Here is a 27,826-nt window from a genome sequence, read left to right on the forward strand (position 1 = left end):
GGTCACCCACCTAAAAGTAAAGTCAGTGGGCGTTATTCCCGGTTACGTAGGCGTGGGATTGCAGGTTAAAGCGGACGCGTGATACGGTTCCTTTTCCAAATTTAAGTGGGGGGATCGTTGTTTTTAATATGAGGATCAGTTGAGAGTTTATTGGATTATACTTCAATATTACAAGTTCAGTGTTGAAGTTCAGTTGGGGAGTTCTCCTGGCCTTGCTGCTGCATTTCTGGTTGTTTTGGAACTTTTTAAAAACTATGGGGTCCCTGACCCCAACTCCTATCAGTGATTATTTTCCTTGGACAAAATGTGAGAGTTTCCAGGTCCTGAAGAAAAAATAGCCTGTAAATCAAGCAGAACGATGGAGGGTGCTTGTGAACCTTGCTAAGGAAAAAAGTAATTGGGCTCTGCTTTTTGTACTTATTTTAGCAACGACAGTATTATTTCATAGAACTGTCGTTTTATTTATTTACATTATTTATAGTCCACCTTTCTCGCTGAGACACAAAGTGAAATACAGTGTGAATCAGTACAGTCAATTTCAAAGGCATTTCAATAACCGATGTAATAGGGTACAAACTTGCAAGGATTTAAGCCTATATAGAGTTGAAGAAATGCTGAAACATGAAAATTCTATTATACGAAGTCCTGCAATGAAAAGACGTCTCTAACCTCGCCTATTTTATTTGAGAATTTGGGGGTTTCTTTCCATTTTTCTACGCTTTAGGAACAGGATGCCCCAGCATATGACGACTTTGTTAGCTCATTCCCCTCAGAAAGGTGCACAAGTTCATTTTTTCACGGTCTTCCTCCGAGAGGCGAGACCTCCGCGCATGCGTACAGAGACAGGGGAAGATGGTGACTGATTCCGAAACTCATCTCCAGTCCCTGGGAGGATTGCGCAAGACGGACGAAGTTCAGACGCATGCGTAATAGGCTCAGCCCGATAAGCATGGACTTTGCTTCTGCACGCTTGGCGATTTTGAAGGTGCTGAGGGCTGCGCACGCGGAGGAGGTGCCCCGCCTGTTGCATTGGATAAAATCGAGTAGTAAGCCACGTGACTTCTTTCTTGGTTCAGGACTTATCTGCAATAACGGTTTCCAGCTACTGACTTAGGGATTCATGTATAATTATCTTTTATTGCTACAGTGTTATTTTATACCTATTATGTGGTACTTTATGTTGCATTTATATTTGCTGGTGGATTTTCTAATGCATTTTGTTTTAATGTAGAGGGTATGTAGTTTGCCAGCTGCACACTTCTTTGTAGGCTGGGTAATGCATGCTTTAGAGACCAATTCTAAGCAGGTCTACCCAGAAGCAAGTCCCATTTTATTTAATGGAGCTTACTCCTAGTATATTTAAAGCTGCTGCCTATAATAGTGAGTAGATCTAAGTGGGAAACATTGGACAACTGTTATTAGCCTGGCAGCTCATAAAACAAGAATATAAGAAGAATGCTGCTTCATCAGACGAGTGGCCCAGTTGCCCTGGAAGGCCAAAAAAAAGGGAATAGAGACTTCCCCTTTTAATGCTGGAATGTGGAGGTTTGGTGTCTCTGTATTCGCTTGCTCCCTTTACTCAGTATGGCTTGTAATCACTGACGGACCAATCTTCCCCGAATCTTTCTGTTTCCTATTTAAAGCCATTCATGCTTGTGGCCATCACAACATTCTCTGGCAACGAATCCCTTGATTTAATCACTGAGCAAAAAAAAATTTTTGCATTAAAAAAAAGAATTTCTTTTGTCTATCCTAAATTGCCTATCAGCTTCATTGGTTGCTCCCCAAGTTTTACTATTTTGGGAAAAGAAAAAAAAGTTCTCTGTCCACTTTCTCTGTCTCTTGCAAAATTTTATAAGCCTCTGTAATGTCCCTTTTTATTTGGTTTTTTTAAAAACTCAGAAATCCCCAGATTCTTGGCCTTTTCTCATAGGCTTTCATCATTTTGGTTGCCTTCTGCACTTTTTCCAGCCCTGTAATACCTTTTTTGAGATGAGGCAACCAGAACTGTACACAGTATTCCAAATGAGGTTGCAGCATAGATCAATGCAGGGGTATTACAATATTGTCCCCTTCTGTTGCCCTCTTCCACCAGCACAGGAAGAGTTCTTTGCTCCTCTTGGCATTTCCTCAGTGATCCCTCCTGTTGCTTTTATGTTTTGTATTTATTTTAACCTCTGGTTTTAAATTGTTTCAATGAAGTATATGTGCTGGTTTTTATTGGGGTAGAAAATCATTGAACATTGAACTTCATTTGCCGCATAGCTGCCCACTCAGTTTAGAAACATCCTCTTATTTTCTTCATTTACAGTTTGCCTTGGCTTTCACCATCTTCAGTAATTTAATATCATCTACAGACTTGGCTACTATGCTGCTCACCCTCCAATTCCAATTCATTCATGAACAAATTAAATGGCCTCAGACCTTTTGATGAAAGCACTCTCCTAAACCATTCTGTTATACTACTACCCTGTTCCTTTCTGTTCACCTCATTGAGGAAAATTTTCCATTAGGCTTGGTGGTTCCTTACTTGAGGTATGCATACTATCTATGCCCTCAATTAGTATGGTTTTAAATAGTTTTCAGGTATCCTGAAGAGATTTTATTCCCTTAGTTCTCCCTTCTAACTTCCTTCTGACTAGTCGCATAATTTTTGTGAAATTTTCTTTTATGAAATAGTTGCCATTGTTTTGGACTTTGGAGCAATTTTCCATCAACATATATGTTGAATAGCATTGTGGTAATGGCTCACAATTAGTGCAACAACATCTGCATCTTGTACGTGGTCTCAAGCACCACTTGTAACCAAGTCTGGGATCGCTACTCTCTAGTCAGCTCTGTGACTAGCTGTTCAAACACACAGTCATTTATTGTACCTGGGGATCCTGTTTCTGTGAAGTGACTTGAGAATATATTTGCCTAGTCAGTGTGAGGGTAGTTGAAGTTACCCACTATTAAAACATTTTCCCACTATGGTCACCATCTGTATAACAACAACAATAACATTTGATTTATATACCGCCTTTCAGGACAACTTAATGCCCACTCAGAGAGATTTACAAAGTATGTTATTATTATGCTCAGGACAATCACCCTGTGAGGTGGGTGGGGTTGAGAGAGCTCCTAGAAGCTGTGACTGACCCAAGGTCACCTAGCTGGCTTCAAGCAGAGGAGTGGGGAATCAGACCCGGTTCTCCAGATTAGAGTCCCACCACTCTTAATCACTACACTAAACTGACTCTCATTTCCCCCTCAAGTTTCCCTCTTCTTGTTTCCCTCTCAGTTTTGAGATCTGCCACATGGTTTTGATTGAGCTGGTGATAGTACATGCACTTTTGATCCCTAAGGAGTTATTTAAAACATTCCAAAGCACATCTCTTGATACCTACTTCTGCCTCCAAACATCTCAAACAAATGGCATGTTCTGTCACATCAAAGGCTGCTGATAAATCCAGTATTAACAAGCACAGCTCCATCTATAATAAGTACTTCTGGAGTTGTCTATGACTTAATGCTGGTATTTTCCACCATCTCATGTGCACCTTTCTCTGTATTTAAAGAAAAACATTGGCTTCACTAGTTTCACCACCTTAGATTTGGCAGACCTACCAATAACCTAACTTCTCTATAGGCAAGCTTACGTATGTGCAGCAGTGACTGTGGAGTGGTTGGCTGGCAGTTATATCCCACCATGTCTATAGGGCTTCTGTGGGGGGAGTAAGCCCTTACCTTGCTATACTGCAAACTCCCAGCTTCTGAATAGCTGTCAGCCTTTGCTGATGTCAGCAGCTTGCACCTGGGCCAGGGATTGCTCACCAGTCAGCAGCTTTAGAATACTGACTGATTTATCCCTATCTCTGCTGCCACCTTCTAATGGTTGCTGAGAAGGACGTCTTCACAACTGCCACCCTTGATTGCCCTGTTGAGGTGGGATATGTGGGCCAGTGCATCACTTCGCTGCCTGCTGCTGTGTGGTCAGTGCCTGGGTCACTGTATTTGTCTATTGCTCCTATCATTCCCTACCCCGGTCTAAGTCTCAAATAACAGACTGGATCTTAGTCTGGACTGCACATGCAGCAAAATAAGAAGAAAACGAGTTCATCGAATGGTCAACTAGGGGAAACAACATTTTGCGATACTGTAAACTCCTTACAAACAGAAAACTAACAGTATGGCAAAGCCTTTTAGCCTGTGCTTCAAAAAACAGGAGGGATATTTTTTTTTAAGTATTATCATAGCCCACTCTTCCACTTCTTTCTGTTCCTGAAATAAGTTTTTAGAACAAGTTTAAAGAAATTACTCTCCGTCTTCTCTGTATTGTCATCTAAGTAAACTCTCATAACCACCTATCTTTTGCCCAAATCCCTCCTCAGACCAACACACAAGGCAAAAGTTTAACTGTCAGTTATGGCATTAGGAGCCTGTTCGGACTCGTAGCTCATTGTTTATCATAGCTGGGATGGCAAATGCTGGACTACAGGTGAAGCTGGAAAATCAGCACATGCTTTTTTTCCTTTTTGCTGTATGCTGAGTATGAATCCATCAAGTGCTGAGCTGACGTAACCCTTAGGCAATTTGATCTATGAATAGATACTTAATATGGATATACTTCTATGTATGTGTATATTTTATATTATAACTCCTTTAAAGTCCAAGGTACCAATATTGCATGGAAAAATCAAAACAGAATGTCAGTTGTCAACAGGTATATTGATAGAAATTTTCTCACATTTTAAATCTCTTCTACCATGGAACATAAGGTGATGTGCATAGATTTCTTAGAGGGGTTCTGTCCAGGCCCTGATCAGAGCTATACCTGTTCAGCTTCAGCCAAGTAGCTGTATCTTGTACTTTCTAATCATTCTGTGAGGTGAGAAGTGAATCTTCTGAAGCGTTTAGATTCTTAAAGCAGTGTAGAATTTTTACCTATCATGTCTACTTCATCACTAGACCGACTTTCACAGCATATGGAATTTACTTCTGGCCATCCCTGCATAAAGTTTCTTTCAAGAATATCTCTATATCTAAAGAGTAACTTTCTAGTCTGGCTTAGGACATGTGCCTGGCTCCCAATTGTGCATTAAGTTTGAAAACAAACCTGGCTAGTCCCAAAGTTACTGTACAGTTGTGTGGTACTGCTGGTGGCCTGCAATGAACACTGTAACTTCTCTCCTTTGGGGCAAAAATTGATTCCCATTGCAGCCCAGTGGTATAAACAGATATTCTGGGGGGCAAGAATTCTTAGCTAGATCCAGGTATGATGAAGGTTTCCTAGCTGCTTCCTGCCCTCCCTCTTATGCCTCTTTGAAGCAAGATTATCAGTGCAATCCTAAGAAGAGTTACTCCAGTCTAAACCTATAATGGGTTTAGACTGAAGTAACTCTGTTTAGGATTGAGCTGTAAATTACAGTTAGGATTGATCTGTAAATTACAATTCATATATATGGTTAGTTGCTGCAAGAAGGTAGAGATTCTTCCTTTTTCCTCATATGAAATAAAATTGGGGTACTATTAGGGCTTTTAGCAAACTATATCATATCTGCATTTTAATATAGTTTAGGTGGGTAGCATTGTTGGTCTGCAGTAGAACAGCAGGATGTGAGTCCAGTGACACTGTAGAGACCAACAAGATTTTTAGCATGTAAACTTTTGAGAGTAAGAGCTCCCTTCTTCAGGGAGTTTATACTCTCTAAGCTGCCACTGGACTCAAATCCTACTGTTACACATTTTAATATGATTATAGAAGTATACTCTGCTATCTTGAATCAGCTGCTTTAACTATTGCATAATTGGAGTGTTCTTTCAACACAGGGTGACATGTAAAATTACTGTATTTGATAGCTTAAACTTATTTTTCCTTTTACTGTAGTTTGTTGAAGAAGTTAAGTATAGCATAGAATGCATCACTTCCACAATTGTGTCTTTGTCAGCTAGCAATTTCTCTTTTAGATGTGTAGCCCACTGTCTCCCTGCCTCTGAGAATAGGGCAGGTTATTTCTTTATCTTGTTTTTACCCTTTTAAGAAACATGTGTGCTACATTCAGTTTTTACAAATGGGGATGGACAATGTGAGTGAGATTTGCTGTGCCTCAAGAAATATTGAGATCTTTGCTGAGAAAAACTTTGAGAACAGAACAGTTTTATGCTGAAACCAGGATCTCAATATTTTCATACCATTTGCTTGGTCACTGAGAGAAAGGACAGGAGATTGAACCTTTGTCGTGTCGCTCCCCTGTTAATAAAGTAGGTGTCTTGCATGTGGATGTTATGGGGGAAAGTGACACAGAAAGGCTTTCTATATAAACGGAGGACCCTGAGGGATTTTTTTTAAAAAACTATATATCCACCCCTTTCAAACAAAACCCATGGGAACCGGGAGATGTTGTGGGGGGGGGGTGCATACATGCACGTGCATGCATGCTACCGTCATGCTGCCAGCACACATTCACAAGTAGAGAGCAGTGTCAGGCGACCGGATTTTGTAGACCATAGGCTGAAGTGGCTTTTTTCCCTGCAGGCTTGCGACTCGAAAAGTGAAGAAGACAATTGACTTTTAAGAATGAAACATATCCTTAGAACTCTACTTCCCAAACCATAAACCCTTTAAGCAGCAAGATAGGCTGTCCCTACATAGCTGAAAGGGTTGGCTATGTCAGGAAGTGACAATTACAAACAGACAAGATAAGCATCATATGGAGTGACACCATGCTTTCCTGCCTTCCCACAGCAGCCCCCTGAGACCTCCAAAATACTGATGTTGGAGATTGCAGGACTCTTGGGGACAAATAGCTATATAATCCAGGGGACTGCAGGGATACCAGTAAAATGCCTTGTTTCAACAAAACATCAAAATGGGAAAGGTAGGGTGATTTGTTTTGGTCTGGTTCCATTTTCTTACTATGCCCCTGTAATGATTCCAAGTAAATGTGTGCATGTATCTTTAAATGCGTGGTTTGAGGTAGGTGAAGAGTGGGGGTGAGAGAGGGAAGAGTGAGTGATATGATTGGTTGATGACAGAGTGTGGGCGGAGTGAATGCAGTTTGAGACTGACAGGGCAGAGAGAAAGGTTTCAGTCAGAAGAAAGCCAGGCTAGCTGTGTGCTGCCTGAATATGTTGAAGTGTTTTATGAGAGAAATATAACCTGTGTGGAACCTGAACTGAGCATGTTTGTGAAAGGACACTCAGTCAGGGAAAGGGAGGCCAGCTGTGTGCTGCCTGAGCAGGTTTAATATTTCTGTGAATGAGAGTCAGAGAAAAAGAGGCTAGCTGTGTGCTGCCTATATTTGAAGTATTTGTGAGAGAACTATTGAGTCTAGTGAAGGAGGCTGTGTGTGAAGCCTTAGAAGAGATCTGTGTGAATGAGTTTATAGGAAGTAACTTTAAGAACTAAGAACTACTTTTATGAAACCAATATGCTTCTTGAAAAATAAACATTTATTTTGTTTTGTTATATCCCAGTGTAGCTGTCATTGCTATATCCCATTCATATCCTCAGGGCCACAGAGAACCACGAAGGAGCCTGACGCTTAAACACGTTACCAAAGGGGAAATTTGAATAAAATATTTTGGAATAATATATTCCTGGTGACAGCAAACTACCCAGAGGGTGTAAGGGGAAGATTAAAAGAAAAATCTACCCAAGAGAAAGTACAGGTCATAACAGCCCCCCTCCTCCAGGCCTTGTGCTTTTTGTCCATAGGACAACCTTCAGCATCATGGGGATATTTTATATATGGGAAGGAACCACTTCCTGAGTATCCTGGCAGACACACACACACACTCTGTAGGATCCAAGCCATAATATTTTCTATAGCCACACTTACAATTATTACCATTGACAGAGGTGCACTTAATTTAAGCCTGCTGGATTCCATTTACAAGGTTTCTGGGTTTTGTTTGCTATGTTAGCTCTAGGCAGTCACAAGGTCTCTTCCTCCCTTCCCCCAACATTAATTTAAATGGAAAACTGGATGGCCCTGTAGGACTAGTCTTGCTATGGAATACAAACAATACCTTCCATAAAAACAACAAATAGTTCTTGGAACCAGTTTGGAAATTTCCCATAGTAATAGCAATGAGCTTAAAATTAGTTCTTTAACTTAGGAATTTGTGCTGTACCTGAGTGTCGTGTGCCAGAAGCAAGCTGAAGATGCCATAGATGATACTGAATTCAAGATATAACCACCTACAGAGCGAACGCTGACTTTTGGAGTTTTAATTACATTAATATTTCATGATTATAGATGCCTTGTAAATGTTGCTACTGATATATGCTTTCTTTCTGTTCTACTGTGATCTTCTCAATTACTATTCCAACGTGTTTTGTTTGAACAACATGTAAAGAAAAGTTGTGTGTCAAAAATGTGTTCGGCAAGCACCTGCAAGTTTTTGTAATTCTTATCCTTCAAAAGCATTTTTGATGTTGAACTCGGGGTCTCCTGCATCTATAGCATGCACTCTGCCATTGAATAACAGCCTCTCCCAGTTGGAAAATTGGCAGTTGCCAAGTTGGAAATTGGCCCTTCAAATAAAAATGCACCATCTGGAACCAAGTACAAATCACAGCTGTATTAAATAAGTCTATTGCCTTACAACCCACATGATCATTTAATCGTCTTTGTTTTATAGATGACTTTGATGAATTTAGATCCACTAATGATGATGTTCTTCTCAGAAGTATTGCTGAAGATCTTCGGCGTTTTTTGCCCACTGAGGCAATGCTTGCTTCTGAGCCCTTTGCCATTCAAAAAGTAAGTTCTGTTCTTTTCATGCAGAGGTAATAGTAGCTGGTGATTTTGCTATTTGGGCTACTTAAAGCTTTGTTCTAATGTGAATGACCTCAGTGAATCACTTGGCTTGTGTTTCATTTTCCAAGCCTAGCCAATAGAGAGAACTACAAAGAATAAGCTTTACCAGTCAAGGAAGCCTCTTTGCATTGCTGCTGTGTGATATTCGCCAGACCCATTTAGTTCAAGCCAGGCCTGTTGATCAGTCTTGGTAAATTAGACCAGTTCTTAATGTCTGCTGACTTGTGTTTATTTTGCCCCACTCTTAGCTATGTAGGAGCAGGTCTGACAATCATGTAAAATATATTGTAGTCTGGTATTCAGGCTCTTCTGACATTTTAAGCAGGTGTATGGGGGTGGCCAAGCATGCACATCACTGTCATATCTTACAGTGAAATCCTAAATAGAGTTACACCCTTCTAAATGTGTTGGCTTCAATGGACTCACAGGAGTGTAACTTTGGTTAGAATTGAACTGTTAGTCATGTATGGACAATTTCATTATTTAGTGAGAGAGAAAGACTAGTTCACTTTGTGGTGGTTCACTCTGTGCATGTAGGGCATTGAGGTGACAGAATGGATAGGATCACTTTCAGTCTGTAGGTGGAATACCATGCAAGGTCATATTTTGGAATGTTCCCTTTAGGAAAAACTCCCTGAAAACAGAAAACAAAGACGGACAAACAAAGAGATGAGGTTGAAACTTTCTCCCTGCTGTACTAGTTTTCTACCTGCATGGAGGGTTTTGTAAGCAAAGGAACATTCAGTACTGGAATGTGGCACTTGCAGCCTCAAATGGTTCAATTCATTCTGTCATCTTATTCTGCATGTATGAACCAGGCCTCATTTTCATTAATCCCTGGACATATATGGTAGTTCAGACGGGCATGCATAACAGCTAGTAATACGTGCCATATTGTGAAAGTGGTTCTTTGTCTGTATTGGATGCATATGTTCCCAATGAAATCTCAGGTGAATCTCTAAGCAGTTGAAATGTATTCTCAGTTATCCTACTGTCTTACTGTATATGTAGAATGAATAGATCCTCTTGATTCTCATATACAGTCACCTTAATACACAATAGCCTAGAGTGTAGAATAGACAATTCTATGGTGGTTTAGTTTGGCATGGGAATTTGAATCTGGGGTTGGGTTGTAAAATCATTATGCAGTTTGTAACTGATTGTGTGTTTGGTATTGTGTAGCTATCCTCTTTCCCTTCTTTGATGAGCTTTCACACGTCATGGATACTCTTTGTGATTCTTTCTTTTTCCTGTTGGGTTACTGAGGACTTGTTCATTTTCTGATATGTGGGTTTCCAATTTCCATGTGGAAGCACCTTGAAGCTCTTTAGGAGACTGCTCATGTATGACAGCAGTATCATACAGAATGCCGTTTCCTACTTCTGCATTTTATGGGAATACCTGCAGAAGTATCTCTCCTGCCTCCTAGAAAATGCTTTATCACAGTTCTTCAAGGCAAGCTGCTGCCTTTGGCATCTTCAATATCTTTATCAGTAAATCACTATTTGCAAATTGCATGCCTCCCCTCCCTGCCGCTAGTCCCCCTCTAACATAAAGACATGACTTTATTTACATTCAGGTGTTTACATTCAGGAGGTCTTTTCCTCCTTTCCCGAATAACTGAACCTTTCAGATTTTTGATACCCAAAGCAAATGTTTCGCTATTCCTCAAGAGCTGTTCTCTTGCTTCTCTCCCTGCCCCCACTGGTAGTGATCATTGGTAACTACTTCTTTCAAAAGGATGGTTTGGTGATCCTACATATACTCCGACAGATTAGAGGCAAACAAATGAGACCTAGCACTTTTGAGGGTAACCTGTTTCCCAAGCTTTTAAATCCCAAGGAAATGGGGAAGGAACTAAGAAGAAGAACATAAGAAAAGCCGAGCTGGGTCAGACCAAAGGCCTATCCAGTACAGCTGTTCACATAGTGGCCAACCAGCTGCCTTTAAGAAGTCCTCAAGCAGGATGATTGCAACAGCCCATGCTCCCCAGCAACTGATATAACGAGGTATGCTGCTCTGGTACTGGAGGGAGTAGGTAGTCGTCGTGACTAGTAGCCATTGATAGTCCCGTCCTCTATGAATTTGTCCACTCCCCTTTTAAAGCCTTCAAAGTTGGCCATCACCACATCCTGTGGCAACAAGTTCTACAATTGCACTATATGTAGTGTGAAGTATTTGTTTCCTTTTGTCTTTCCTGAATCTCCCAGCTTAAGTGAATGACCCTGAGTTCTAGTATTATGTTCACATTCCTGTCCACATGTTTATAGACACTTTCAAACAACTCTAATAGGTTAGAGACAGAAGCCATGTTGATTTTTATTTATCAGGGCTTGCCCTTATATATGCTTGACAATTTTATCTTTAATAATTGGCTAGTAACAGTTTTGTTATTAGATCCTTAGAGTATATTGAAAGCTTTCATAGATTCAATGCATCTGGAAAAGTGAGTTCTAGTCCACAAAAGTTTATGCTGGAATGGAACTTTTAGTCTGAAGTGCCATCAGACTCTTCTTTATTTCAGCTGCAAGTGATTAGCAGAGCTGCTCCTCTGCATTACCTCCTCTTATTTCCCTCTCACCCAATTAATCCTTTGTTTATTGTATGTTGTAATCCATTTTCCTTACACCATGTTAAACTCAGTAACATTTTATTGAAATTCATTGCACTGTGTTGCAGTTTCTGAAATACAAAATAGTGGTAAAGGCAGAGCCAATGCCCAAAGGGAAATGGGGAAGAGATTAAATTCTGCAGAAATGAGATGCCTCACACATAAAAATAGCAAGCAGCTTATTTTAAAAAAAACCATTTTGGGGGGAGAAGTACCAGAAAGTTAGCCTTCAGTTAACAGCAAGCAATCTCGAGATTTTCCTTCTTTTAGGGATCTTTGCAATACCAAGGCTACGTGAGGGAGTCCTGGAAAGTCTTTTAGTGAACACTCTGAGCTACTACTCTGAGGTGGGTTCAAGAGAGCCAAGAAGTGGGGATGGAGATGTGATCTGCTCCTGAACAACTGAAATGCCTTTGTCAGGTTCTGGGCCATGGCCGTCAGTACCTTCTGAGCAGAAAGCCAGAGCAGGTGTGTCCTCAGCTTCTTCCCTCAAGCTTTTTAAGGCCCTAACCATGTCTTTTTACGTCATGCCCAGCAAACCTCCTTTACCCAGAAGCTCTGTGGAGGTGTGGCCACACCCATGAGAGCTGAGACCAATCCCTTTCTGGTCACTCCTACCATTAGAGCTGGAGCCATTAGACAGTTTGATTGTCAAAGGGCAGGCTGTCACTGACTAACTGACTCTTAAAGGGCCAGCCACCATTGATCAGCTGCTTGGTGTGCATGGCTTTTTAGAGTGTGGCTGTGACCCTGCTGGGCCTGGTGAATGCTGCATTTGGTGCCAGACAGTGCCTGGAGAAGAGGGGTCTAGAGTCATCCTGCCCCCCTCAAGTTTTCCTGGGGCGCTAACAGCCACCTATTCTACAGCCTCTGGAGATACCTTTCACTTTAGAACTTCAGAGTTCATAGCCTGCAACTGACAAAGATCTAGCCAGGTGGAAGCAGGGTTTTTTGGAGAAGGTTCTCCCACCCCCACAACAGCATTACAACAGTATTTGTTTCCAGTTTTTGACTTTGGAAAAGTAGACAACACATATTAGAAATCTTTGTAGAAAAAAGTTTCATGTGAATAGTAATCAATGGATATGGATTGTTGTATATATTTTTATAAACTTGGTTCAGGATCACCAGATAAGTGGCACACTTACTTTTTATGACTAAATTTATTGCCAAGTATCATCTGTTTAAGTCCTGAAGTTTGGTGAACCATGATATACTAACAGTGTATTCCTAAACAGAGTTACCCCCTTCTAAGTCCTTTAAAGTCAGTTGGATTAAAAGGGCATAGGATTGCACCATATCACACATCACTGCAAATATGCAAATTTCCAACATTAAGCATTTAGGAACCGTATGCAAAATTCTGAAATAGCAAATTAAAATACTTATTCAGTGTTTATGGTTTTTCTTCAGCTGCATCAGCAACCAAAACCTACCGTGCATGTTGATGCATTCCTTTATGATGATGAAAGTATTGATTCTTTATGTGAAGAAGGAAAGATGAGCAGAAACTACTGTCTAATTTGTGGTTCTCATCAGACAGCACCATTAGGTAAGCATGTGATGCACTCAAGAATATGTGTCTGCATAGTAGATCCTGGAGGGCTCCTGAATGTGATAGAAAATAAAGTGAAGCTGGAGTTTCCACTGCCTTAAAATACAATAATTGCCAGTTCCGTGGTGTACTCAAGTAGGGGCTATATTCTTCAGAGCCAAATGACTTACTATTCTGAATGTGCTCTGAAACTTATTTCCCGTTATTGGGCCTGTGGACCCTTTTCATTCAGTGGTACAGGAAATTAACAAACAAAAAAGCATCCAAATTGGGGGCTGCAAAATCGCCAGGCCACTGAAACTCCCTGAGAACCTTTCTATGCTCATATCAGCAATAAAACAATGACACAGTAAAATAATGAAATGACACCTCCATAACACTAATAGAAAAAAAACTATCAAGTAGGGCAGCAACTGTTTCCAATTTCCAAATGGCAGTTTAATTAATGCTTTTGCTTGACATCTGAAAACCACCCAAGGTGTTTCCCCTTAAGGACCAAGATCCTAAGTCAAGAAGCCACAAGGTATCAGCCCTTAATCTGTATCTCATTCTGCTCACTCTTACTTCCATGTTGGAACTGTGAAAAAATGGCTCCAAACCATTTGTTTGACCTACAAGCTGAGAAAATAATCTTCAGAGAAGACTAAAACAGATGAAATGGTATTTTGAGTGGATCTTCCCATTGAAATTGTGCAGTGGTGGAAGAATTAAACTTCTCCCCACCTCACATGGTCTTAATTTCAATCTGAGTCCCTAAAAGTAGTATGGAATCACTTCCATTGACTTTCTAACAGTTTATCTGAAATCACAGCATATTGCTATGGAGATCTTGAAAAATATTTGCACATGGCTGGTATTAAGAATATTCTTGTCATATTCTCAACGTATGAAATGAGAATTCTCAATGGAAGACTGGTTTAAATCCATATTTTATAGTGGATTGATCAGCATTCTAACAATACCTTTATTTTGTGCTTATTCCACAGAGTTCATTTCCCATTCCTTTTCCGTCTCAGAACTGAAATTTCTCTACCAGCATGTTCTACCTGATTTGACAGGGAAGGTTGTGATTGACGTTGGCTCCAGGCTTGGTGCAGTACTGTTTGGGGTAAAACCTTACCTGGCAATTTGTTTTTAAAAATTTATTTTGTATCTGATCTTTTCCAAGTGTTTTCATTCATCTACTCATTTGTTGGCCTACCAATTTGATGTGTTCTATTGATCTCTCTGGCTCAGAATTTTGTCTGCAGTTTTGACTCAAGCAGTAGTGGACTTTATGCTCCAAGCTCAGAGAAATTACTTTGACATTATGCATTCTTTTCTCTGTGCAAACAGGCACTGATGCTACTTTGTGGTACATGGTATTGTTACAGGGCAGTATCACTTCAGCCGACCATTAGCTTGCCAGGATGATGTACTACCCATATATTTTGATGAGTTTTGGGCAGATCCAGTTATGTGAGTCAAACATACTTGTCCTCTACAATAGTTAAACTCACTTCTGTTTCGGAATATTATAAACAATACATATACCAAAAAAAAATCAGAAAATTATAGTTTGGCTGTTTTTTAAACAATTAGGCCAGTATCTTTGAAAACTGGAGCTCTCTAATTTTGTCAGTGTCCTTTCCTGAAAGCTTTACAGCAGGACCTTAGGTTAGGGATTAGGGCACATTGCTTTGTATGGAGAAGGTTCCAGATTCAGTCCCTATGATCTCAGGTTGAATGATCTTAAACACAACTGACAATACTGGATTATATAGACAGTGTCTATTTAAGGCAGCTTTGTACATTTTTAATTTTTGACTCTTTGTTACTAAAAGAAAACGAAATGTAGTTTACTTGAATACACTCTTCCTCTTTTAAAACAAGAGATAAAGTAGATCAAATAAATAGGTTAGAATCCAGGTTATGGTTGAAAAGGCTTTAAGGAGGTACACTGCTCCTGAAAAATAATAGGCTTTCTGCAACAGCTGAAGCCTTGATAAAAAAGATATTTGTATCTTTCCAGACAACTCTGTCCCTTCCATGTGAGCTCTCTATAAGGTAACCTAATAACTGTTGTAAAAGATCTTTGGGTCTGGCTTCCTAGCATCATTTTCACAAAAAGTTACTGCCATGCCAGCTTCATGTAATGCATCCTAGAATCAAAACATTTGTTATATCACTAAAATGGAAGATAACCTCAGGATGAAGCACCCATAAAGTTTTAAAAATAGTTCTTTTCATCATATTTTTGGCTTCTGTTACAAAAAGTGGCAATTGGTCATATTTTATTTGCAGACAGTTTTTCTGCTAGGGGTTAGAGTGCTTCAGAAAGTTATAATAATGAGAGTATGGATGGGTATGATTTCTGAGTCTTATCTCATAGGTTTGGGGTTTGTTTAACTTGTCCTGACAATTGCTAAAGGCAGTGAATAGCATTCGTAAGAGTTAATGCTACGGATGTTTGTTAAAAATTCCTATAAATTAAACGTTTATTTATTTGTTGTTATAGAAATTCTCTTCCAATGATAGGTCTAAGCTCTGTTTTGAGTACTGAGCCTGGCACATAAGGAAGGCCCAGAGTTTTAGAACCACACTGTTTTTGAAGCAAATCTTACTTGCAAATGAAACCAAATTTCCAATGCTTTTTAATTTCGCCTTGGGTTTTTAAAATCTTTCTGGCTTCTTAATTTTATTCTAGGCCTACTTTTACAGCTCAGCATCTCAAATCTATGGTGTTGAAATGAATGCAGAATTTTGCCAATTGCAAGGAATTATTGTGGCCAAATACCAACTCAGTGAAAGAATAAAGGTAATAGTGCTCCTGTGACTGCTTTATTTTCAGAGAGACAGCAAGTTAGCAGATTGATTGGAAATACACACCAGTTTCTGTTACACAAATCTCACACAGTTCTTCTAGGAAATATGGCAGGATCAGCCAGCTGGTTCAGAGCAACTGCATAACAGCACCAATCCTGATCTCTACTATTTTGGATTTTAAAAGAGGTCAGAGGAAAATATAGATTCAAAATATCAGCAAGGGACTGCAGCTGAAGATAAATTTGCTAGTGAGATTATTTTAAGGCTTTGCCATTCTTGCATTCTGTCTATTTTGTGCCTTATGCACTATTGATATATACTCACTTTGGGTGTGGTGCCTATTCAGTAGAGAGCAGTCAATGGGTCGCAACAGTTAATTGATTAAGGGTACCTGGGATAAGGCAAACATGCTATCCTTTCCTCTTTTGCCCTCAATTGATCTTCAGCTCATGTTGATAGCACCCAGTGTCTCCTTTGGGCTCTCTTAACATGTATTCAGCTTTTAATCCCATTGCAACTCATCATCTCCCTGTATGTGTCTGTGATGGATTAGTCTGGGGACAAGTCACAAACACTGAGGAGAGCCTGCAGCAAAGATTGATGCGAGCAACCCTTTTCTAATCTGTAGGTGTTAGTGATGAGGACTGTCCAATGACAATCTTTCATCTTAATAAGCTGTAAAATTCTCTTCCTTCAGGTGCTTCACGCAGACATTTGTACCCAGGCCTCACTGCTTCAGAATGCTGATGTTGTTGTAATGAATAATGTCTTTGAATATTTCCTTGACAAAGAGGAACAGGCCAGGTAGGCTCCGTATTCTAGACATTTTTAGAGAAATACGCATTTGGCAGCACAGCTAGCTAGCACTGGATTGCCTGTTCTGCACCCCTTTTTCTTAAAACAAAAAAACAAAAAACGAGATCTGAAATGTATATTAAAATAAATTTTGAACATTAGTAGAAGCATTAGCTGTCTCAAAGGTCTCTTGTTTTTTAGGCTGAGAGGTTGGATATTCATTTTTTGAATGAACTATTATCTTTCTAATTGGAGGCAATAAATCTTGTTTCTGTACTTAATGGACAAAGAAAACCAAGACCATCAACACAAGTTTTGGTTTATATTTCCTATTCACAGCTATGAAAATAGCCTTGAAATAGACATAGGTCATTTTCCCTCTGTTATGATACCCAAAGATCTGAGTTATTGCTGTAATGGAAAAACTTGCTTACCAGCTTCAGTTCTCACAAAGCTGTCAAACGGGAACCTTTGAAATCCAGTTATCTTTTTTTGGCCTAGTTTGCATGACAGGCCTTGGTAATGTGTAATATTATTCTAATGTGAATAGGCTGGTCATGATTTATATATTTGTGGGATCACTCTGTACTGTGAATTCACAGCTTTACTTTGTGGTTTCTTTCAAAGAGGTGGGCAATCTGGGGTTTGCTGTAACAAACAAATCCTGTAAGGGTTTTTAGGTATAGCATCTTGTTTCCTATTGAGAAATATCAGTAAAAACAGCTGATACCTTATGACTCTTGATCTAGTGATCCCAACATATCTTAAGCGGCTTCATTAATATAAGTAATGTGCTTTTAAGTAACATGCTTTTCTTAATGAAGGAGTTTATTTAGGGCATTATTTACAGTAAAGCAAGGCTTGTTTTTTTGTCTTGCTTTTTCAAAGATTTCTCTAATTTTTATAAAAATGGTTGTGTTGCTATGTCTCTAGTAGAATTCATTTTTCTAATTATCTTGTCCATAGATATGTAAGGAAAATGGTTACACTAGAAAGATCAACGTCTTGTTCCTCAGAAAGGTCTTAATGTTCCTACAGGCCAAGCTACGTTTCTAGCATTAGGATTAGTGTGGGTCTTTAATGTAGATATATACATGTTTTGGAATATGTGCATGCATGCAATAGGAAAACAGGACTGGAAAGAAAAGATTGGTTCTTCTGTCTCTTGAAATTGTTTCCCCAAGACAAAGAAGTTTGCTAGCATTACTTCAGCTCCTTTTTAGTGCCAACATTCTTGGATCGCTAAAAAATCTTTGTTCTATAGAAATAAGGCTTTGGAATAGCATTCAAGTTTCTACATGAGTCTAGAATTGTCGTGCTCAACATTATTATATATTTTTTAATTTTAACATGATCAAACACAGCCTCATAAAGCCCAAGTGTTAGACAGCCGCATTTCATTGGAATGTGTTTGGGGTTCTATATGCTGATATCTTCCTGAAGGAGGAATTTTATATGAAATCTAAAAATAATTTTTCCTAGATCCTGGGAATTTATCAGTCAAAATGTAAAAAAGAAAGGATCGTTATTGGTCACAGTCCCAAGTCTTGATGAATCTTTATCAAATCTTCAGGTGAGTAAGTCTATTTGAAACCTGTTAGCTGTCTTTCTTTTAACGTAAAGAGCCTTTTTCATCTAGGTAAAATGCTAGGATTTTGTTGGTAATCAATAGTTTGCTTCTCTTTGAGGAGGCGTTGTGGTCTTACTCTCAGCCATAAGTTAGAATCTGCTTTTATTATTCTAATCTCAGATTGATCACTAGTTTTTAGGCAACAAAGAAGCCTGTGGCACCTTAAAAACAATTGTATTTATTGTGGCATAAGCTTTCAGGGACCAGAGTTCACTTCTACAGATACATGGTATAAAGGAGAAAAAGCTAACAAGGAGACCAAAAACTGGATCCGAATACTAAACTAGTATTTTTTTAACCTGAATATTGGGAAGATTAATATCTGAATCCAAAAAATACTACTTCTTCTTTTTTTAGTGCACAATCCTATTTTAAATATCTATGTAAAGCTGCTGGGAGAGTTCATCTGGAGACTTGGGCTGAGTTGCCACCAATATGCTGATATTGATCTTTAGAGTCCTATATGGCTTGGAGCCAGCGTACCTATATGGCTTGGGGCCCGCCTTCTCCCATTTGAGTCTATCCATACATATGTCATCTTCGGAGGCCCCGCTTCAGGTGATCCAGTGGCTGAGGCTAGATGGGTGGCAACCCAAGAAAGGGCTTTCTCAATCATGGCACCAAAACTGTGGAACTGCTTCCCCAGGGAGACTCATTTGTCTCCCTCAATTGTTGTCTTCCTCTAGTAGGTGAAAACTTCTTTGTTTTGTTTAGTGTACCTCCAGTAATGTTTATTGGCCCACCTCCCTGGTTGTGTTATGTGTGTTGTTATTTTAATGTCTTAAATGCTTTAGGGTTGAAATGCCACCTTGGGGACCTATTTGAGTTGAAGGGTGGGACAGAAATGTTTTAAATAAAACAAATTTATTTTTGTTGATGATTATATAGATGATGATTATAGTGTCTTGGAAGTTGCTGTGAAGGTTTAAAAGGGGACATACATTTGTTCTTACCATGAACTTAACAAATAACTAAATTTGAGCTCAAGTAGGGATTACTTGACACCTTTAAAAACTGTAAAACAATCCAAAGGATACTTCAAGATAAGGAAGGTGAAGGAGATGAGGTATATAGTCAAAATAAGCGCCTTCCACATAGAACAGCCATGAATATCTGCCACTTTTCCTCCTTAAAAAGAAAAGGATCCTACCTGGGGGGGGGCAGGGGGGTTGTATTTGCTTATTGCAAATCCAAACTTGGGTATTCCAGTTCTCTTCTTTCTTGTTTTCCCCTCTGAGCTGGTATTTTTACAAGTCTTGCACTTTTTCCTGTTGGGACATGCAGAATATATTTCAGTTGCAGATAATTCTGACTTCAACCAGCTCACTTAATGATAACTTTTGCAGAGCTATTGAAAAAAACATTTCTAGGTGTGTCGAAGGAGTAATATCTGCAGTGCAGTCCTATCTAGAGTTATTCTAGTCTAAGATTACTGGGATCAGTAGGCTTAGACTGGAGTAATCATGTATAGGATTATAGTTGGTCAACACGAGGAGATATACAGTCCATGGAATAACACTCTAGAGTTTATTTTATTTATTTTAAACTTAATTTTAACTGAGAATCCAATAGCGCCTTAAAGACTGAAAAGTATTTCCAGGGCATAAGCTTTCAAGAATCCAGCTCTCTTCATCAGATACAAGTAGAAATTGAGATCTGTCTTATATCCTGAACTTTATATTTGACTGGGATATAAAGACTCAGAGCTATGAGTTTATACCCTGGAAACTCTTGTTTGTCTGTGACCTGCTAACACCTTGAATATTATCTGGGGTGGGGGTGGGGCAGTGATGGGAAATTGATACAATTTCTAGAAAATGGCATCTACATAAAATGACGAGTGACATTAGTCCTAATGTACTATGTAGATTCTTGCTGCATCATAAAGCATTAGTATTAGCAGGAGGGGCTGGGGAAAAGCTAGTTTTGTCAGTGAAAGAAGAAAAATTGATTCACTGGCTACACAGTATTGTAACTTACAAGCCATTCCAGTGCTTGCAGAATGTCTCAGGTTCAGTCCCTGGCATCTCCATTTCAGAGCAGGCATTTGACAGTTTGGGCAAGGACAGGGACTCTTCCTTTACCTAACCTTGGCGAGCAGCTTAGTTGAGCTAGATGAGACGTTAGTTTGACTCTGCAGCTTTACATGGTTGTGTGTGCATTTCCATGGTTAAGTGCTACTATAGTTAGTTGCAAATCCTCATCAGATATTCAAGCAGCCGTGTATATTTTGAAGACTTTTGCCTATAATGATTCCACTATGTAATTTATTATTTTATTTTATTTTTCTTTATAATATGCTTTCATCATTACTGCACAGGGCTGTATGTTCACAGAAACAGATTTGGTTACCCATATAGTTCTGTTACCCTAATTGGTTGGGAAAAATTAACTTAAAGGAGACAAAATGATTCTCCGCCAATGTTTAAGGGGATTTGTCCCTAGAGAGAAATCTCAAAATAAACCAGCCAGATGTTCAGCTTGAAAGGTTTTTATTAAAAGAGAAATAAAAGGACAAACATACAATCACACACAGAACACATATGCGGCTAACTAAGAGGAGATCAGAGAAAGCAATTTCGGAGAAGGCTACAGTTACCAATCTCAAAGATGAAGGTCTGCAGAGGCAGCAGTGAAACAACCAGTTGTACGGTTCCCAGAACATGCACACGCCCCCTTGTGCCCGCCCGTGCGCGCACACGCACGCACGCGCACACGCACACACACACACTCTGGTGGCTAGGAAGTCCAGATAAGTGCAAACTGCTCCCTGGGGCAAGCTTATATATTCACCTCCAAAATAATAACTTGATGGGTGGATAATAGGTGTTGTAAATGGTGCTTGATGACCTTGTGAGTACCGGATGAGAAAAGCTACCAGGTTAGTGAATAATGTTAGGTTTTGCTTAATTAGGGTAAATGTGTGAGGGGAAGTGAGATCGGGTGTGAATGAGATTAGTCAGGAGCTTCTTGGAAGACCCATTGTCCTAAATTATGTATCTCTCCGGGGCATAGAGGGGGCTATTAGTCATTCAGCCAGTCTGACTCCCCTTCTAAAATAGATTCCAGGCTCTTTTGTGGCTGGCATCTATTTTGTTTCATTTTAGGCCAGGTGGTGCCTTGCACTTACGATATTTGTTACGACCTTCTTTATTTCTCAGTTAGATTTGGCATCAACCCTCTTCTTACACCCTCTGGGTAGATTTCTGTCACCAGGAATTATATTACAAAATAGTTTAAATTTCCCCTTTAATAACGTGCCCGAGTGTCAGGCTCCTTCATGGAACTATGTAGCCCTGTGGAAAGGAGTAGAATATAGGAATTACATATACTCTGGGAAGTGGGGGTGCGGGGAACCAAACTTCTATTTTTACAAGAAGCATATCAGTTTCACACTATTACTTAAGCTTGATGGTTTCAAAGAGAGTTCTCAGTTGTTAAAGTTTCTTTACATAGGCGCAGTCACACAGACATACTTAAAACTTTCTCTCCTAGGCGCACACACAGTTTGCCTGCTTCAGATAGATAAATCACTCACTCAGATGTACATAGACTTCCTCTCAGGCACACACACAGTTTGCTTGTCTAAACTAGAATCAATATTTCTCTCAGAAATACAGAGACTCCCTCAGGCTGCACATTGCTTGCCTGTCTAAACCAGAAAGCCCTTTTTCTCTCTCAGGCAGGGCTGATGCCAGTTTCTGGTGCCTGAGGCCAGGGGCAGCTTCAGGGCTGTTGCCACCCCCACGCATGCACGTGAAGCACGCACGTGTACCTGGACTGCATGATGATGTCATCACGCCACTGCAAGCCAGCCCCATTGGCACGGCAGGCAGCTGGGACGGCGCGCGGGTGGCCTCCCAGTCCTCCTGCTCAGTTGCCCTGTGCTGCCCCGGCCACCTGCCATGCCTGGCCCGCAACTGTGTGTAGGCAGCGGCGGCAGCACAGGGCAACTGAGCGGGAGGCTGGGAGGCTGCCCGCTCAGACTGCCCCGCACTGCCACCACCAGCACGTGCTCCCAGCCAGGTGCAGCAGGTGGCTGGGGCGGCATGTGGGTGGCTTCCCTGCCCTCCCGCTCAGCCACCAGTGCTGCCGCCACCAGCTCCGCAGCGTGTGCCCCCACCCCCAGTGCCCCCTCCGGTGCCTCAGCGCTCAAGGCGGCTGCTGGACCCATCTCTGTGGACGCGCTGGCCCTGCTTTCAGGCGCGCACACGGTTTGCCTGTTTTAGATAGAATGTTTTCTCTTAGAAATACAGAGAGACTCTCTGGCTGCACACAGCTTGCCTGTCTAAACCAGAAATCCTTTTTCTCTCTCCGCAGTAACTAAAAACTGCAATTCACTCTGCCCTCACTCTCAGTCATCAACCAGTCATCTCACTCACTCATCCCTCTTTCACCCCCGTTCTTCATCTGTAACCACACCAAGCATTTAAAGACACACACACCCTTAAAATCATTACAAGGGTGTTTATGGTTTCATATCTATAAACTGCCCCTCAGCAGGAGGAGGGGTCTGACTCCTAACAATTCGAGTATGGAAAACTTAATTTTGTATTGCAATTTTTTTCCAGGTGAACATTCAGCTCAGCCAGTGGGTAGAAGCAGTGCCGTTAATCTATGATGTATTTTTGGAAGAAGATGGTGATATAGAAGCTCTTAAACAAATTTACTTATATAAGATTCTATAGTATAAATACTTATTCAAACTGTAGAATTGTGGTTCATATAGCCGTCTTTTTTTTATGAGCACTATGTAGAGGCTGTGCCCTTTCCAGTGGACAAAATGAAAAGGCAGAGATGTGCACTTGGTTATGTTAAAGAGCATCTGATTGGTTCATCTTAATGAAAAGACCATGCTTAAAGAGCAAAAAATGCTGCCGTGCTACTTTTTAATGGATTTTGTCTTTTTTTGAGTACTGAATATGATAATGTATCGTTTTGATGTATATTTATGTCAGCTGCTGATTTTTAAAAAATTTCTACTGGCTTTTTTATTTCTACTGGCTTTTAAATATGTAGATATAGTTATTTTTGTTACCAAATTGTGTTTACATTTTGTAAGCCCCCTGATAGTAGAGATTTCAAAATAAATATTGTATATTCTAAAATATGCATTTACTTTTTGGCAAGAATTTTTCCCTTTCCCTGGCTGTTTATACTGCTCCGTACAACCAGTAGTACAGATGACTTTTTTATGTAATGTGAAAGTTCCCCTGCACCATATATCTTTTTTTCCCTAGGCCTTGTCTCGTTTGTTTGCTGTCTCTTTTGCACTGCAGTGCTAAGCATTTGGACCAGAATTCCATGTAATTTTTGCTTCATCAAGGGTGTGGCAGAACGGGCGCTGGCTCTCAGTCCAGGCAACTGAGCCACCGTCAATGGCCTAGCCCCGCTATCCGCCTCCCACCATCCCTGGTGGGCATGGTTCACACTCTTCGTCGCTGCCACCACTCACTGATTTGTACATTGCCTGACTGAGGGGCAGTGAGACCCCTCTGGCTGAATTTCCTTACTGGGAAATGAATTACCCAGTCTTTGGTTGGGCCCTGGAGAATTGGCAACCTACCAAGGTCTGGCCTGATCCGTTTCTCCCGGGCTCCCTCCTTCCCTGTAGCGTGCCAAGTAGGGGAGGTTATGTAGTCAGAGCACCACAAGGTTCTTTATATTCAAAAAAGTATAATTTAATAACTATATACAGAGCACTATATACAAAGCAGGTAAAGGCACAACACATAGGGGTAGACCCCCCTGTTCAGAACTCATAGGGCAGAAAATCAAACTGAAGAGAACCGCTGTCTGCTTTCCCTACCACACTGTTCCCTACTCTACCTTAACGGTGGTGGTGGTCTGAGGGAAGGTTCCCCCTTTCTTTCCTTTCTGCTGCCTCCCAGGCCATCCACATTTAGGGCCTAGGCAACCAGGTTTCACTCAGCAGCAGGAGCCTCTCCTTCAACCAAGAAGGCAACTCTTTCCCCTCAGGATCGGCTGTCTCTCTCTATTCAGGCTCCACCCCTTATTTTTCCTGCACTTTCTTGGCCTGGGGCAGCTGGGAGTTGTAGTCCAGGAAGAAGGGCGTCCCACACCAAGACTCCTGCAGGCCCCTCCCTGGCCCTACATCCCATCAAACCTCATGGGGAACATTTTTTTTCTTTTCTCTTTAAGACAGATTGCTAGCAGCACTCATTTCACCCTTGGCAACCATTTCGTTAAAAAGGGTCTAGCCACAGTTGGGACACTTAATTGGACCATTTGAAAAAGGACATTGTAGAGCTGGAAAAAGTACAGAAGAGGGCAGCCAAGAAAATTAGGGGTTTGCAGCTCCTTTCCTGTGAGGAAAGGTTGAAGAATCTGGCACAAGGAAGGGGGACAATGATAGAGATCTATAAAATTATGCAAGGGGTGAAGAAAGTGGATAGAGAGAGCTTTTCCTCCCTCTCTCATAATAATAGACACGAGGTGCCCAGTGAAGCTGATAACCAGTAGACAAAAGGAAACACTTCAGTACTCAAGTAATTAAATTGTAGAATTAACTACAATTAACTACGCCAGTGGACATAGTGGTAGCTATCGTGTTTCCCCTCTGTTGCCTTTTTTTCTAAATTAAAACATCCCAGATTCCTGAATTGAAACAAGACAGCTTTTCTCATAGGAAAGATACTACAACCATGCCATCTTACTAAGGCATCTGGAGGCAAAAGTGGATATTGAGGAATGTGCCATGTACTAATGTAAACCATTCTTCATGGACAGGCTCAAAAAGTTGCACTTGGCGACCAGCTATCTTCAGTGTCAGAATTACCTTGTGGGATTCTTATACCCCGTGTTATTTAACCTCTATGTAAAGCCTTTAGGAGAAATCATCTGTAACAATATAATAGATGTCATCAATATGCAGATGACACCTAGCTCTATATCTCTCTATCCAAATCCCCTGGTGATGCAGTAGAGTTTTGGAGTAATTGACTGACTGTTGTTGAAAACTAACAAATTGAAACTGAACCCAGAGAAGATAGAAGTGATGCTGGTTGGGAAGGTAGAGATATTAAAGGATTCTGTCAATGGGGTTAAGTTGACCCTTGCAGACTCGGTTAAGGGGCTTATACTGGATCCAGCATTGCTGTTGGAGAAGCAAATTAATGCAGCTGCAAAAAAGCCTTCATCCAACTCGGTCTAGCCTGGAAGATAGCTCCATACCTTGACACAGCCAAAATGACCACCTGGATGCATGCCACAGTAACATTGAACTAGACTACTGTAATGACTCTACTTGGGCCTCCTGTCAAAGTCAACTCAGAGACTCTAGTTGGTGCAGAATGCAGTGGCTTGATTATTATCAGAAGCTAGGCAGAGCATACATAATATTCCCATCAGTTACTGAGCTCAATTCAAGGTTTTGGCTATCGCATACAAAGCCTTTCAAGGCCTTGGTCCCTCATATCTACAGCACCACTTCTCCCCCTATGCTCTACCATGGCATCTTTGCTCATCTGAACAGGGCCTTCTGTAGGCACCACACTGCAAATGGACAAATTCAAAAGCTGCCTGTACATGCGCGTTCTCTGTGGTGGCCCCCACCTTGTGGAATGCCCTATCTGAAAAGATCAAGAAAGCTCCCACTCTCCTGGCTTTCCACATATTATGTAAAACCTAAATATATTTTTAGGGCTGTGCTGTAAGGAAATGGTTCAGAGAGATGCATTAGTAAAGGGATAGGGACTGTAGAGTATATTTTTGTGTACTGTCTGTTGCTGCAAGTGCACTCCTACTGGGTAGTTCCTGCGTCATTTAATATGTCATATTAAATTGCTTATGTTTTGTTTCAGCTCTGTATTAGATTTCTGTTGTTCTCAAATTTCTCAAATTCTGTTGTTCTCAAATTAGATTTCTGTTGTTCTCAAAATCAGTACTCTTATTTTATTGTTGGATTGTCTCATCTGTTGATTGTATTGACTGTAATCTGTCCTAAGTCTCAGTGAGAAAAGCAGACTATAAATAATGTAAATAAATTAAAAAAGGGAAGGCTGTACCAAAAGATGAAAAATGTGTCAAGCAATTCTTGTCTGTGGTTGCAATGAGAACTTTTATTGTCATGTAAGCAGGGCTTTTTTTCAGCTGGAATGCGGTGGAACGGAGTTCCGGAACCTCTTGAAAATGGTCACATGGCTGGTGGCCCTGCCCCCTGATTTTCAGGCAGAGGGGAGTTTAGATTGCCCTCCACACCGCCAAGCGGCGCAGAGGGCAATCTAAACGCCCCTCTGTATAGAGATCAGGGGGTGGGGCCACCAGCCATGTGACCATTTTCTCCGAGGGCAACCCACTGAGTTCCACCACCTCTTTCCCCAGAAAAAAAGCCCTGCATGTAAGGTAGCATTACTACTGGCAGATGTTGTCCCTAAAGTCCAGACCATTTGCAGCTTCTTTTACACAATTTGTCTGCCACTGCACTGTCAATTTTGCATTGGTGACTGTATATAGAGAGCTGCTGTAGTATAATGGTTAAGTGCTTGTGCCATGATCAGCACTCTGCTGGTTTGAATACCATTACTGCCATGAGCTCAATAGGTGGCCTTGGGTAAGCCCACCCCTCTCAGCCCCAGCTCCCCAGCTGTATTGTGATGATAATGATAACACTGACTTTGTTCACTGCTCTGAGTGGGGCTCTAATCTGTCTAGAAGAACAGTATATAAGCACAATTATTATTGAACAGATTGCATAATAAATGACAAATAAGGGATAAACTTGTGTAGTGTTTTATATATATTATTTTAGTATTAAATGATAAACCTCGATAACTAAATCTAAGAAAGTCTCCACAAGTCATTGTTACTATTTTGTATTCCCCAAACCCTCTATTTTCCAGATTAGACTTTCAACAGGTATATTTAGTGGAATTACCACAAGGGGGCATTCCAAACATTATGTTCAGGGTTTTCAAAGGTCCGAGTAATGCTGGACACACAATGACTTTTGCAGGGCAGCACTCTCGTTCCTGAATGAAAATTATACTGAGATGCACTTTGAAGGTACAGTGTTTGAGACAGGTTGCTGCCCAGCAGATAATATCAAACAGTGTATTGGTGTAGAAAGCCCCTCGTGGCTTGTGAGCAAAGGAAAGTAACATGCTGTACTGGGCACACACTGCTCAGGCATATTGCATTACCATTTGAGCAGGGTGAATCATTAATTTTAATTATCTAAAAAGAGGCCTTTTGTTCTTTCCCAAACCTGCATGTGTGTAGGCAACTCAGACTGACAACCAACTTTCTCCTTGCTGTACCTCGTTCACCCTTAAGACCACTTAAGAACATGCATGAATTTACATGTCTTGATTAACATGAATACTCCTTGAAAAGTCTGAATGATCCCTGACAGCTAGAAAAACTCTCTTCTGGCCTTGGTAGGTGATGCCCTTCAGCTCAGCTTGTGGGAGGAACGGAGAAACTGTTTTCAGTATTTGAATTTGGGATTCAGAAACAATTGAGATGTTTTAATGAGAGCTGGCTAAAACTTGGGCATCCTTGTTAAGTTGCCTTCTTCAGGAATCCTAATCAACACAAGAGTAATACTTGTTTACTATCTTCCTTAGAAGTCTACACCCAAAGTAGAATGCTTCTATATTTGT

The 27,826-nt window shown here is 40.6% G+C and overlaps 1 protein-coding gene across 1 annotated transcript; it reads left to right on the plus strand.

Annotated features, from left to right (window-relative positions):
- Positions 1-949: 949 nt before the first annotated feature.
- On the plus strand, positions 950-23,288 carry LOC129324683 (uncharacterized). Its single transcript, XM_054972046.1, has 8 exons — positions 950-1,046; positions 8,629-8,750; positions 12,832-12,970; positions 13,960-14,081; positions 15,660-15,770; positions 16,476-16,582; positions 18,056-18,146; positions 22,775-23,288. Exons 1-8 carry the CDS (start codon positions 950-952, stop codon positions 22,889-22,891), a joined length of 906 nt encoding a protein of 301 aa, XP_054828021.1. The 3' UTR covers positions 22,892-23,288.
- The last annotated feature ends 4,538 nt before the right edge of the window (positions 23,289-27,826 follow it).

Source organism: Eublepharis macularius, chromosome 2, assembly GCF_028583425.1.
Source record: "Eublepharis macularius isolate TG4126 chromosome 2, MPM_Emac_v1.0, whole genome shotgun sequence".
Taxonomy (NCBI): Eukaryota; Metazoa; Chordata; class Lepidosauria; order Squamata; family Eublepharidae; genus Eublepharis; species Eublepharis macularius.

Excerpts from the sequence above, each read along its gene's own strand:
- LOC129324683 (XM_054972046.1), top strand. The coding sequence starts at position 950 with ATGGACTTTGCTTCTGCACGCTTGGCGATTTTGAAGGTGCTGAGGGCT. Across the intron at positions 8,751-12,831 it reads AGCCCTTTGCCATTCAAAAA|CTGCATCAGCAACCAAAACC; the intron begins GTAAGTTCTGTT and ends GTTTTTCTTCAG. Across the intron at positions 18,147-22,774 it reads AATCTTTATCAAATCTTCAG|GTGAACATTCAGCTCAGCCA; the intron begins GTGAGTAAGTCT and ends ATTTTTTTCCAG.